Source organism: Mchenga conophoros, linkage group LG19, assembly GCF_057382185.1.
Source record: "Mchenga conophoros isolate Kocher_MC1m ecotype Shallow Benthic linkage group LG19, M_conophoros_male_GT1.1, whole genome shotgun sequence".
NCBI lineage: Eukaryota > Metazoa > Chordata > Actinopteri > Cichliformes > Cichlidae > Mchenga > Mchenga conophoros.
The window spans coordinates 1,054,783-1,069,050 of NC_140544.1; the positions used below are offsets into that span (position 1 = coordinate 1,054,783).

General features: G+C 41.7%; 1 protein-coding gene and 1 pseudogene across 2 annotated transcripts in view; both read right to left on the reverse strand.

Annotated features, from left to right (window-relative positions):
* nrxn3a (neurexin 3a) overlaps positions 1-5,950 on the reverse strand; it is a gene marked incomplete at its 5' end in the record, with an annotated part of 165,925 nt that extends 159,975 nt beyond the window's left edge. The window contains one exon of the mRNA XM_085258204.1: positions 5,872-5,950. Within this exon, the coding sequence (XP_085114330.1) occupies positions 5,872-5,950 (79 nt within the window). The remainder of the gene's footprint in view (positions 1-5,871) is intronic.
* Positions 5,951-7,350: 1,400 nt separating this feature from the next.
* LOC146551414 (neurexin-3a pseudogene) overlaps positions 7,351-14,268 on the reverse strand; it is a 41,075-nt pseudogene continuing 34,157 nt past the window's right edge. Inside the window, exons 3-4 of the transcript XR_014890057.1 lie at positions 8,522-8,545; positions 7,351-7,424 (exon numbers count right to left, since the gene is read on the reverse strand). The product of XR_014890057.1 is annotated as a neurexin-3a pseudogene (transcript). The remainder of the gene's footprint in view (positions 7,425-8,521; positions 8,546-14,268) is intronic.

The following is a 14,268-nucleotide window of genomic DNA, read 5'->3' on the forward strand; positions in this document are numbered from 1 at the left end:
GAGCAGAAGGTATACAAAAATGCAATAAAAGAAAAAATACAAACAGAGAACGAAGCTAACAAAAACTGATGAGCCAAAGAAAGAGGGGCAGGCAGTGAAGGAAAGACAATAAAAGAGGAGTAAAAAGATGCAGAGTAAGAAAGCAAAGACAGATAAGTAGAGCAGAGAGGGTGACTGACCATGGAAATAATAAAAAGACAAAAAGAGTCTGACCAGATATCTGAACAAGATGAGGACAGAATCGCTTTATGTCAGCCCAAAACATCAAGAAATGTGACTCCACAACTGCAGACGCACCAAATTTTATTATTCCTTTCTTGCTCTGCTATTCTGCCACCAGTGAGCTGCCATGCAAATGGAGCCAGAACGGAGCCTCTTGTCTGCCTAACACGAGACAACAGGGAGCCTGTGTATGTGTGTGATACCTAATAATGTCTACATCTTGCTCAAGGATTAGACACAGTAACAAGAAAAACCGCACAGGTGGTGAGGGAAGAGGAATCTCCAGGAGCTTACACAAGCTTTTTCTGTGAATGGGGGAAGCCATCACAGGTGTACACAGCGAGATCCAGCCAATCACAGCTTCTCAGGACAAACACCCGACAATCTTTTTGCACTGAAGACTTTGTACCAACACCTACTGCAGCTCTTAAATTTCCAAATGAATTGGCATGCTGAAGTATTATGTGATCATCAAACATAGAGTGGCACCAACTGTACATGCAGTGGAACAAGTCTTTTTAAGTTCAATTAATACTTTATAAAATTATAACAGACGGGAGGCTTTCTGCTTTATAAATCCAGTACACTCTATACTATCTAGAATTTCAGTAGCACATTTACAATCACACATATTAAAGATGTGATGAAGCTGAAAGTAGAAAATGTATTTTAACAGTCCAATGTTAAAAGAAAAAAACTGCTAGCCCTTATGGTAAATGGCCTGTATTTATATAGCGCTTTACTAGTCCCTAAGGACCCCAAAGCGCTTTACATATCCAGCCATCCACCCATATTCACACACTGGTGATGGCAGCTACATTGTAGCCACAGCCACCCTTTGTCGCACTGACAGAGGCGAGGCTGCCGGACACTGGCGCCACCGGGCCCTCTGACCACCACCAGTAGGCAATGGGTGAAGTGTCTTGCCCAAGGACACAACGACCGAGAGTGTCCAAGCCGGGGATCAAACCGGCAACCTTCCGATTACAAGGCGACCTCCCAACTCTTGAGCCACGATCGCCCTGGGAAGTATTTCTTTCCAAAGACTCAACAGGTTTTATTGGGACTGCAAAGTCCAGCAGTGATTGCTGGACTCTGGACAGGATGGAATGCTGGTGGATCCGAGTTTTAAATCTACCAGACAGGCCAGATTTGTTGACCTTGGTAAGCCACTTTCCAAGTTCTTGATTTAGCTTCTGGATTCTTTCAGGCTTACCCAAACTCTTGACTGGTTGCTCAATGATGGATGAGATGACCGTCCCTAAAATCAGCCAATTCAACTTCCCTTCCTTCAGCACCATGGGCCATTACTTGGAGGGCTTGAAAATTATCCTAGCTCACGTGATGAGCTTAGAAGGATGCTTCCAGGACTATTCTGAGTAGACCAATTGGCAGGTTTTCAGAGAGGCAGCAATTCATGATGGCGGCAGTGGCGTGTCCAGCGGGGTGGCCTGGGGGGGCACAGGCCACCCCCCCAACCAGACTGGCCACCCCAGGTGCCACCCCAAAGGCAAAACAATAAAATTCAATCAAATATCAAATGTCTGATTATGTTTTCACGGTGAAGCTCAGATATCCGAGTGTAAGTGAATGCAGCACCGGCTTCTGCGCTATGTGCATCACGTTAGCAAAGGTAGGAGAGCCAAGCGCGAAAGACGGCACTGCAGGAAACAATTTTTCGGTGAAAGAAAATGAGGACAGAATAAATGTCCCGGTAAGTAATATTAAGTTTGTTGAGTTTAGTAAACTTCGGTGAAATTAGAATACCAAGGAAAAAATAACACTTAAAATAACACTTAAAAGAATTATTGGAATATTTCAGACAGTATGCTACTGAGGGCAGCTAACATAAGAGTTATGCGTTATAAGATATAATCTAAGTCGTAACATTGCTGTATGGAGCTGCAGATTTGGTTGCAGGTTAACATAGCTGGACTGGCCATCGGGCTTATTTGACTTATTTTTTATTTTTTTTGTAATGGCATGAACAATGAGAGGTGGTGGATTGGCCAGATGCAGGTCGATGTGTAAAAATAACTCCGTTGTTTGGTGGTGGCTATGGCGGGGCATCCACAGAGGCCAGCAGGTGGATGAGGGAAGGGGAGGCAGGAGGAGAGCCCCGAGGCAGCCACCAGTCCGAGTGTCAGGTGAACTGAACTTCAGGTAAGAAGTTATGAGCTGCAGTCTATCTGGGTCAGATATAAACTAAGTTTAGGTGGAGTTTATTTTCGTCGTGCTGACTTTTTACCCTCAGTTGCAATAACTCGTACTGTGTTCTAGCCAGCTTGACGGAGTTTTTATACAGCTGGGTGGGTGCTATGATGTTACTGATAGTGAACTTTATTTTATTCATAAGGTTAGTTAGTAGAGTTGCCAACGGCTCCTTAAAAAAATGGAATGGTCCCTCATTCAGAGAAAATATTACACGTTTCGTATTGAGCTGAGAAGAGACGCAGTTTGTCCCGGACTTTCGCTATAATGAAAAAAAGACACAAAGCTGGATTTATTCTGTCGTTACGCTGCACAGCTGCCTCTTCTTCTTTCATTCTCTCCCCCTGCCTCTCCTGTTGCTACTTCAATCATGAAACTGATCAATGATCAGCTGATCGGCTTTTCTCTCTTGTTTATTTATCGCCCACTTTGGGCCAGAAAGAGGAAACCAGCGGATGTCGCGTTAAACAACAGCAGCACGTTTAAGCTTGATCAGCTGCTGTTAGAATTTATTTCATATTAATTTCTAGTATCAGCTGATGTTTGCTGGAGCCACAGCTGTAAAGCTGCTGGTCATGATGTCGGTTTGGATATGTGGTGAGAGGGAAACATGAAGATGAAACCAGGAGATGTCCTTACTGAATCATCAGAGCTGAACAGGTGATGGAGAAACAGGTTTACCTTTTAGGTGACATGGATGAGTTGAAGTTATGAACTGTTTCTGAGAGATAAATAACACCAGGATCCTTTTCTAAGTAGCTGACAGCTGGTAACTGTGCAGGGGCGGGTCTAGCAAAGTGTTGCCAGGGGGCCAGGTAGGGCATTAACAGGGAGAGGGGGGCACAAAGAAATACTTTTCTTTCTTATTCTCATTTAAAATGTTTCGCTTTTAAAAAATAATTATCTGAATCTTACAACCAAAGTTTTTATCTGACGTAAAATGTATAGAAATCATACATATACCAACAAGACTGTGCATCACTGTCACCACAGGGTTTGTTTTCATTCAAAGTCTTTATGGTTTTAATACCTGGTGGGCCGGTCTCTAGTCAAAATGCCCGATTTTCTGTCCCAGTCCAGCCCTGCAGGTTAATACTGGCAGTGTCACCATGCCAGCTGACTGTATTTCATCATCAGCCAGTGTTGTTCTTGATCAATATTACCAAAGTTGACCATAAGGCAGCATAGAAAGTATTTACTTGCTTTCAGGTTTTATTCAAATCTTAGTCTTTTCAGTTGTTTCTCCACTTTTTTCCTGTTTCAAAATCAAACACCAGATTGTGAGAAGATTATCTTCTTTTTTTAACAGGCAGATAAAGTTTTGCATTGGCTAATTTGTCAATTGTTTGTTACAAATGTTTGTATTTTATTATTCAAAAATGTTTTTGCCCAAAACATATGTGCACTACATGTCAGTAAAAATACTATGCAAATATTGATGTCCTTGAATGCTGAATAAACACTGACTGATTGTATCTCTTGTACTTTATCAACGCAGTATCTAAAAACTTTGCACCGTAGTGGTTAAAATCTCATTCTAATAAGAGTTAAAAGCGCATTCGGTTATTAGGTTTATAGGATTATTGAATTATGGTTAACGGTTGGTAGAATTTTTTTTTAAAACATTATCTGCCAATTACATCTGCCACCCTTCTCCAAATCTGTGCCCCTACCTGGCCCCCCCAACAAAAATTTTCTAGACACGCCACTGGATGGCGGGGTGGACTTTAAAGTCTTTTGCTTGCTCAGATTGTGGATACATCAGCAAGTGCAATGTGTAACACAAAGGTTATAATCATCTCTCCTAATCAGAAACCCTGGCTAAATGTGGAGGTGAGATCTCTGAAGGATACAGGGCTCAGCATTTGCATCTGAAGATCCAGTGGCACTGAGAAGAGCAGGGAGGGAATTGGATGCAGATATTAAACTGGGAAAGGCAACCTATGCCCAAAATATACATGGTCATTTTTTCACCAGTGGCCCTTGAAGCATGTGGAAGGAAATAAAGAGCATCACTGGGTTTTAAGACTGTGTGCTCAGGAACTCACCATGGTGTTGACAATTTTAACATCTCTCTCTCTCTGGCTTTGGTCCATTGTTTTCCCAGTGCCCAAAGACCCAGCTGAGAAAGCCATGAGTAACTATTGCCTGGTGGCTTTCACCCCACTTATCATGAAGTGGCTGGAATGGCTGCTTTTGGCCCCATTCAGGAGTCAGTTGACATCAGTGTGGGTCCACAGCAGCATGCATACAGGAAGAACCAGTCTGTCATCCACTCTGCTCTCATGCATGTGTCAGCCTGCTCTTTCTGAACTCTGACTCTGTATTTAATACCATCATTCCACAGACACTAACCAATAAGCTGTTACTGTGTGTAACTGGGTGCTGGACGTCTTGACATGCAGGCCATCCTCCACCATCAAACTTAAAGCCAGCTCTCCACAACGGTGTGTATGGTGGCCTCTACTGTGTACACTTCTCACGTGATTACTCAGCAAAGTATCCAGGCAATCATATTCTGAAGTTTGTAGATGGCTGTTGTTGGTCTGATCTCTGATCTCTACGTACAGGAAAGAGGTGGAAGAGCAACCTCACATGGGCCACGAATTCAGCCAGTATTATGAAGGAAGCTGATCAATGACTGTTTTTCATGAGGAGGCTGAAGTAGCTGATCTTGGGGTACCGTGTTCTGGTGGAGAGTGTTCTGACTTCTTCTATAATTGTCTGTTATGGCAACTGCTCTGAGGCTGACAAGACGGCGCTGCAGAAATCTGCCCAAAAGGTCACCAACAGCAGTTTCCCTTCTCTGGAGCACGTTTATATTAAGAGATGCAGAATCGGGTATTGAACATCAACAGCATCTATCTAAAAACTAAATTACTGGAAAGCTTAAATGATCTGCTGTTCTGTATCAGTGGTCTGTTTGCATGATTTTGCTTGATAAGATGAATTATCAGTAACATAAATAAACTAAATGCACCTACATTGTTCTCAGACCACAACACACTGGTTACATTTTGAGCATTGTTTAAGGACAACCTGCTCTGTCACTGGTTCCATCAGCCAGGAGAAGATCCTTTATTTTCTCCTGGTTGTTCTGTAAACTGCCCCACAGTGACGCTTGTTCTTTTAACATGTGCAGCTTCTGCACAGGTGTACTGTATACAACTCAGATCAAATTATAAAACACATGCACGCTTTTATAAACAAGCAGAAAGCAACACAGTGTGTTTTTTTCCTTCTTCAATTAAAGTTGGCTTAATTACTTGCTTACTCCAAGCACTCTCTGTGAAAAGCCATTACACAAGAGAAGTGAATACAGACAAATACACACCTTTAAAACATCAAACACATAACACTGCACTGCTCTTAAACACTCACAGAGCAACCGTCGCTTTTCATAGAGGTGGAAAAGGAAAGATTTTGAAAAAGCTGTACCTTTGCTTTTAGCTAGAAGAGCAGGGGAGGCGGAGACAGCACAGAATCCACAGCCAAGAGTGCCCAGAGAGGGGAGAAGAAGAAGAGGGAAATTTAGTCCAAATTATAGCAGACACCAACCATATCATGTCATAGAATTCAATAATGCACAGCACCATCTTTGATGTAACTGTACATCTCAAACACATGAAAGCCACGAGCAGTAACTACTCAAATAGAGGACTTCTGGGAAAAGGGGCGGATAGAACACTCATCAGGAAAATGAGGAAATTTGTATAATATCTAAAAGTAGAGATGCATGCATGAAAATAAACTTACAATATATATTACATGACCATGCAGAGCTGTTTCACTAATTTACCCTTTCATTCATACTCATGCATTTTGTCCCGTTTCTACTGACATTCATTCCTCTTCTTTCCACTGCATACTTTCACCTCTCCGGTCTTCCTACTCTCACTAGACATCTCAGTGTGTCTCTCTTGACATTACGACACGTTTTCTCCAGATAGAAATAGTGCAGCCCTTCTGACCTTCTCTATACTTCTCCATCAACATTCTCAGAGCAAGCATCACATTTGTAATTCTCGTTCTGCTGCTCACTGATCATCGGGTCACTTTAAAAACTCTTTCTCATAGCTTCATGGTATGGTTCCACTCCCTCTGTAGCCATCAGTACCGGCACAGCTCCTCTCTCCTAGACATCTACACACCTGCACCAGTGTGTGATGTGGACCAAGTGCCTTTCACTCTCAATCCCTTTTTAAAGCTGCTCACTTCCTCCTTATTAATTCTCTGCACTTTCTGAATCACTAACTTTCCTCCATCCATCCTAATCTCTCTCTCATCTTTCTTCATTTATCTGCTTCTCAGAGTACTCCTCCCATCTTCGTACCACACCTGTAACTTGTTACTACATTTCCATCTCTATTCCTTTTTTTTTAGTGTGCGCAGTGAACACCCGTGTCCATCTCTATCACTAATCACCCTGCCCTGTTTCACATTGTTTCTAGCTCAATCACTGCCAATCCATCTTTCTCCTTAGTGTCACGTTTTACATACAAACCAATAAAAGCCTTTTTCTTTGCCTTTCCCACTCCTTCCTTTGGGAAATGCCTTTTCTGTCCTGTGCATCCTCATTCCACCAAAAGACAATTGTCCTTGTCTTCTTTCCTCTGTCCACAGTATAAATCATACACCTCCTTGGCTGTTTCTGTCTCACTTCATCTCTGAACTTCCTCCTTCAACTTCCACCCTGTAACGCTTGGCTCTGCCCGATTTCCAGAAACACTCTACAGACTACGTCTGATGCTGCCCACTGTAGCTACAGTCTCTCCAGGACAACACATTTCAGGAAAAAAACAAGCTTTGTTTGTTACAGTTTTCTTAGGACAGTAAAAAGAAGGAGAGAGGGGAAATAAAATAACATCGTGTATTGAACAACACCATCAAAAACAACCACAGCACAGCACAACAGAGTCACAACCAAAGATAGACTTGTAGCAAAGACATAAAGAGAGGCATACCTTGCTCTGCCATCATATGTGCAAGGCCTTAAGAAAATAGGAAAGGTATAAAAGAGAGGAAAGAGAGAGAATATTTCAGCAAAGAGAACACTTAGTTTCAATACCCTCTGGTATTGTGATGATTCATGCTTTTACTCATAGTGAAAGCATAACATCAGATCACACAGGTGCCACAAAGCTTCCTGTGCCTGAGCAGGAGGCTTCCTCGTAACGAGTATAACACATAAAAAGCTCATGTGTGCTTTTTACGTTTGTGTAGCAGAACTCAACTGACCTGCTGTACAGACATAAAAATGCGATTTCTGCTCTTTGCTCTTTGGCTGTTTGAGGCAGCAAACACAAATTATAAACACATTATTGAAATGTCTTCAGTTTATTAGTTTATGTCCCTGTCACGCTAACACACAGCTGCTTATTTAAACATCCAGTTGATGGGAGTGACATGTCTGTTTTTCTGTTTCTGGTTATTGTCCAGTTCTATTTTTTGGTTTAGTCTTTTTTTAGTATTATAGCTGCTTTAAAATGAATTGTGACAGAATATATAATATTTTAAATATGATTTCCTGAAGGCCAGCTCGTGAGCTGTCCAAGCATTTGACACACCATGAATGTCCTGTGAAGTTTTAGTCCACAAGAACTGAATTTCATCACTTTTGTGCAAAGACAGTAAAATAATGAGAATTAATGCAATGCTCTAGTTTAATAAATTCTTTGTTTTCAATCAGATACTTAAATATCTCTATAGAACTTGTTAGAGGTAAGTAATCTGTAACTACTGGTATGATGAGACAGCCCAAGAGGCAGGATCCTATAATCTGTGTTGAAAATCAGATTTCTGAAGGAATAAACAGAAATATTATGGACATTTGTAACTGAAAGATAAACCTAATATCTGCACATGGTTGAATAATTAACACATAGTGTCATAGTAATAGTCTTAGTCATTTGTCCCTCCTTTGTAAAAGAAATATCCCATTTCAGGGAATGCAATGTGAATTATGTTAAAGCACAGACAGGAACATTTCATTAAGCTGGAACAGTAGCTTCACATTGTCATCACCAAGTCTGTTTGCACTTGTCTGAATATCTGCTTCCATCTGACATTATTCACTAAAAACACTCACCTGGCATGTTGTTGCTGTTGATTTCTAGAGCAAAAAAAAGGAGACAAAGAAAACAAGCAAAGGTAGTATTAGAAACACACTTGTTTCTTGCATGCTGACTATCATGCAAATAATTACACACATAGTTCATACAGAGGGCTGGCAGTACACTCAGCCTTTTGCATGTTCTTTACAATGCAGAATGTTTCAGCAAGTAGCACTTAAAGCAGCAGCACTTTGAACCACAATCACGACAGGAAATACAAAGAGAAATGTTCAGCACAAAAAGGCATTTGTTCTCACGCATGTGTGCATTTCCCCTTATCCTGCATTGAAGTCACATTACCTCATTTATTCTGTAATAGTATACTGTTACTACAGCACGAAGACATGCAAAGAAAAAATAAAAATGTCAAATGTTAAAGCCAGAAAGGCCCTAATGTCAAAGATCTACGGTTGTGGTCTGAGACTCATTATGGGCATCTTTCAGGGTGGAGTAACTGTACAGAACAGATCTTTATTTAAGTATTAGGTGCAATCCCCAACCTCAGTATAAATACAGGATCTACATGTCTACATTAATCCCCATGAATATTTGGTGAAATGTCCCTTAGCAAGTTGAACCTTAACAGGATACGTTTGTATCAACAAGCTTGTGACAAAACTCTGGTTGGATAACTGACCACAGTTCTCTTTCTTAGCTCTTGGATCTTCAGGCCAATCAGAAGAGTGCTGCCAAACAAATTATGCTGACAGAAAGAAGTCAATCATGATCACTAACAAAACGTTTAACAGGCCTTGGCCTTGTCATGTTATAAAACATCCATCCATCCATCCATCCTCATCCGCTTTATCCGAGTATAAAATAATAATGCAGAATTCAGCTGACTGCAGTGAGATTTTACACACTTTATTTATTTGAGCCTGTATATGCACCTTTGACCCTGCGTGGGTTAGATGATGATGATTGGATGTGAACTTGTGATCACAACTGCATGTTTGCATATCCACAGATACAAATGTGGAAATATGGAGCTATTTGAGCTTTTGTCACAGATGCAAGAAAACTGAGCTTCTATATGAGTTTCAATCTATTTTTTACATACAAATTTACTTACATTAGCAAAATAATCCACTAAGACAATGATGGCAACAAAAAAATAGATCTCTGTATAACTTAGTTTGCTACACAGAACTCATACTGTATGCTGTTAAAAGCAGTACAAATTATCATTGCAACTAATATTTATTTACCTTGAACACAGGCTTGGAGAGAAACCCAACAAAATCAGTGATTTAAAGCCACTGGAAACCAATTTTAGGTGGAACATTGTTTGTTTGCTTGCTTCTTAATCCAGTTAACCTGTAAATCACTTAATTCAAGAAATGAATAATTGTGGAATCTATAAAGAACAAGTTAGCAAAGAACAAATTTTAGATTGTATTTCTCTGCTATTGTTGTTCCTGGGAGCCTGTCACAACAGCATGAAATATCTTTCCATGTGTTCAGTTGAAACTTTGAAAATGCAAACTTCACACATAGACTGGGACTACATTTCAACCAGTGGTGCTGAGGATCTTGTCAAAATGATAAACGCAGAAAAGTACCAGCAGATTGTGATCCTCCATGCTATAGCATCTCAAAAGCATCACATGTACTGCTTCATTTTTCAGTATGTCATTAATCCCAAATAGGCATAGCTGGACTGGCCATCGGCAATTTTTCTTTTTTTCGTTTTTTTCCCGTAACGGTATAAACAATGAAAGGTGGTGGATTGGCCAGATGCTGGGAGATGTGTAAAAATAACTCAGTTGTTTGGTGGTGGCTATGGCGGGGCTTCCACAGATTCAGTAACATTAGCAAGTGGTGGAGGGCAGCAGGTGCAACACGCTGGCAGGTGGATGAAATGCAGGAGGAGCAGAGACCCGAGGCGGTGAACTGAACTTCAGGTAAGAAGTTATGACCTGCAGTCTCTCTGGGTCAGATATAAACCAAGTTTAGGTGGAGTTTATTCTCGTTATGCTGAGTTTTTACAGTCAGTTACAATAACTCGTACTGCGTACTAGCTAGCATGACGGAGTTTATATACAGCTGGGCGGGTGCTATGATGTTAATGATGTTGAACTTGTTTTGTCTTATTTTATTTATAAGGTTAGTTAGTAGAGTTTCCAACCGTCCAGTAAAAAACAGAATCGAAAAGAAAATATTACGCGTTTCGTGTTGAGGTGAAAAGGAACAGTTTGTCCCGGACTTCAGCTACAATGAAAAAGACACAAAGCTGGAATTATTGTCTTTGCTGCACAGCTGCCTCTTCTTTTCTCATCCTCTCCCCCTCCCTCTCCTGTTTCTACTTCAATCATGAAACTGATCAGTGATCAGCTGATCGGCTTTTCTCTCTTGTTTATTTATCGTCCACTTTGCGCCAGAAAGAGGAAACCAGCGGATGTCGCGCTAAACAACAGCAGCACGTTTAAGCTTGATCAGCTGTTGTTAGAATTTATTTAATATTAATTTCTAGTATCAGCTGATGTTTGCTGGAGCCACAGCTGTAAAGCTGCTGGTCATGATGTCGGTTTGGATATGTGGTGAGAGGGAAACATGAAGATGAAACCAGGAGATGTCCTTACTGAATCATCAGAGCTGAACAGGTGATGGAGAAACAGGTTTACCTTTTAGGTGACATGAATGGGTTGAAGTTATGAACTGTTTCTGAGAGACAAATAACACCAGGATCCTTTTTTTTAATGTAGCTGACAGCTGGTAACTGTGCAGGGGCGGGTCTAGGAAAGTTTTGCCAGGGGGCAGGTAGGGCATTAAAAGGGAAAGGGGGGCACAAAGAAATACTTTTCATTCTTATTCTCATTTAAAATGTCTCACTTTTAACAAATAATTATCTGAATCTTGCAACAAATGTTTTCATCTGATGTAAAATGTATAGAAATCCATTATTGTACATAGTAATTTTTTTAGGGTCCTATCATAATTTAGTTTAGTTTAGTTAGTCCCAACACTGCTGACAACTGATCCATTCTGTAGTTGGTATCCGTAGCCAGTCTTGTCAATGATCTCACTGAGGGGATTCAGGCCTATGCAGAACAGCAGTGGGGACAGAGCGTCTCCTTGGTAGATCCCTCACTTGATGGTGACTTGTGCTATGGGCTTGAGGTTGGCCTCTAGTGTTGTACGCCACACCCCCACTGGAGTGCACTCCAAACTGTACGGCTTCAAGGTTAATGCCGAGAAGACCAAAGTCCTGACCACCGACGGCTTACCAACGATCATCCATCTCGACGGTGTGCAGATCAAACAAGTCCAACAATTTCAATATCTGGGGTCCCTCGTCGAGGAGAAGAAAGTGGCATCATCAGTGGAGAGACGCTCCAGAATTGGGCAGGTGGCGGCAGCATTCGCTTCCCTGCTCTGGTGCATCTGGAAGAAGAACAACATCTCATTGGCGACAAAGATCCGCCTTTACCGAACCCTGATCATGCCCATTCTACTTTACGCCGCAGAGACGTGGACAATGCTCAAACACAACCTGAGCAAGCTCGAAGTTTTCCAAATGCATTGCCTTAGATGCATTCTCGGCGTTTCCCTTCGCGACCGTCATTCGAATGACATCTACCTCACCAACCAACGATCGGCCACCTAATCCAGCGCCGCCGATTTCGTTGGTTTGGCCACATTTGTCGAATGGACCCGAGCCGCTACCCCCATGGCCTACTCTGGTTGACCCGCCCCACCGATTGGAGGGTGCATCGAAATGCACCAAAGAAGACATGGATGAAACAAATCCCGGATGATTTGAAGGCCCTTCGACTTGACCTCGAGCAGGCAAGAACCATCGCCCTAGATCGAAAAGCGTGGAAGATAATCGTTGGTCAAGCAAGAGAACCTGCGGCACCTACAGCAGCGTACTGGTTGCGCGGCAGACCACCACCGCTGGTCACCCGCTAAGGACAAGAAGAGAAGAGAAACACCCCCACTGAGTTCCTGATGAAGTCCTGTTGATGTTGCATAGGTCTAGGCCTTCCAGGATCCAGGTGTGGGGCATTGAGTCATAGGCCTTCTTGTAGTCAATCCAGGTGGTGCACAGGTTGGTCAGCCTAGTCTTGCAGTCTCGGGTGACTGCTCCATCTACCAGTAGCTGGTGTTTTCTGCCTCTGGTATTCTTGCAAATTCCTTTCTCATCTATTGAGCCATGTTCATCTTAGCCGCTATGATGCCTGACAGGAGCTTCCACGTGGTGCTGAGGCGGGTTATTGGTCGGTAGTTGGAGGGGACCGGTCCCTTCTGGGGGTCCTTGGGTGTCAGGACTGCCCAGCCTTCGGTTAGCCATTCTGGGTATCTCTCATTGACTGGCTGGTTATTAGCTGGTTCATATGTACGATGGAGTGCAGTCAGCTTCTTCAGCCAGTAGGCGTGAATCATGTCAGGGCTTGGTGGTGTCCAACTCCTCATACTGGAAAGCCAGTCTTGGATGTCTGCCTGTTCAGAAAGGTTGCTGTGGTCTGATATTAGGTCCACCAGCTACTTGGCATTGGTGTAGTGTAAGTAACGGAACCCCATAACTAAGAAGATTCCTCATTTACATTAACAACAAATGGAAGTCTGTCAGATAGAGTCGAGTCACACCATTACAGCACAGTTCCTTTGATACCAATTGTGTGCTCTAATCTATATAATAAAATATTATTGTCAAGAATATCAAATGATGCACTGAGGTGTAGCACAATAAGTTGCCTCAAGGCACTATATAAAATAACACTGAATTGAATTAAACTGAATCGAATAAGTCCACTTTCTGAGGCAATGTAAAGATAATTGGTAACATTCACTTAAAATAATCTGCAAAGCTCTCTCAAAGAGATTAGAGAAAATGACCCCCCTCCTAATTCATCCTGACCAAACTGGTTTCATAAAAGGTCGGCACTCCTCAACAAACACTCGTAGATTACTTAATTTAATAGACTACTCATACGATAAAAACATCGAAGCCATAATATTATCTCTAGATGCAGAAAAAGCATTTGACAGAGTTAATTGGAAATTTTTATTCGCAACTTTACACAAATTTGGTTTTGGAAACTCTTTCATAAACTGGATAAGAATATTATACAATTCCCCAACAGCTCGTATCAGAACAAATGACCAGACATCCTCCAGCTTCTGTCTCCTGAGGGGCACCAGACAGGGATGCCCACTCTCCCCCTCACTTTTTGCAATTTTTATCGAACCTCTAGCAGCAGCATTTAGACAGGCTACAACAATTAAGGGCATAAAATGTAAGAACATAGAACATAAAATCAGTCTCTATGCGGATGATGTGTTGCTTTTTCTGCAAAACACACAAACCAACCTCTCTGAGGTAATTACTTTAATAAACTGGTTTTCAAGAGTTTCAGATTATTCAATTAACTGGCCAAAATCTACAGTTCTCCCCATTAACTGCTCCTTCCATAATTCTTCCTCTGCCCCACTGCAATCCGGAAATATTAAATATTTAGGTATTAATATCTCTCCTAAGCTTTCAGACTTAACTAAACTAAACCACATCCCACTTCTAAAGAAAGTAGAAGGCGATCTGACTAGATGGAAATCTTTACCCATATCACTCATGGGAAGGGTCGCCACTATAAAAATGATGATCTTGCCAAAAATAAATTACTTATTTTTGATGATCCCTAACAAACCATCACAAGATTGGTTCAGATCTCTGGATTCATATATTTCCAAATTCCTTTGGAAAGATAAACCCCCGCGTATC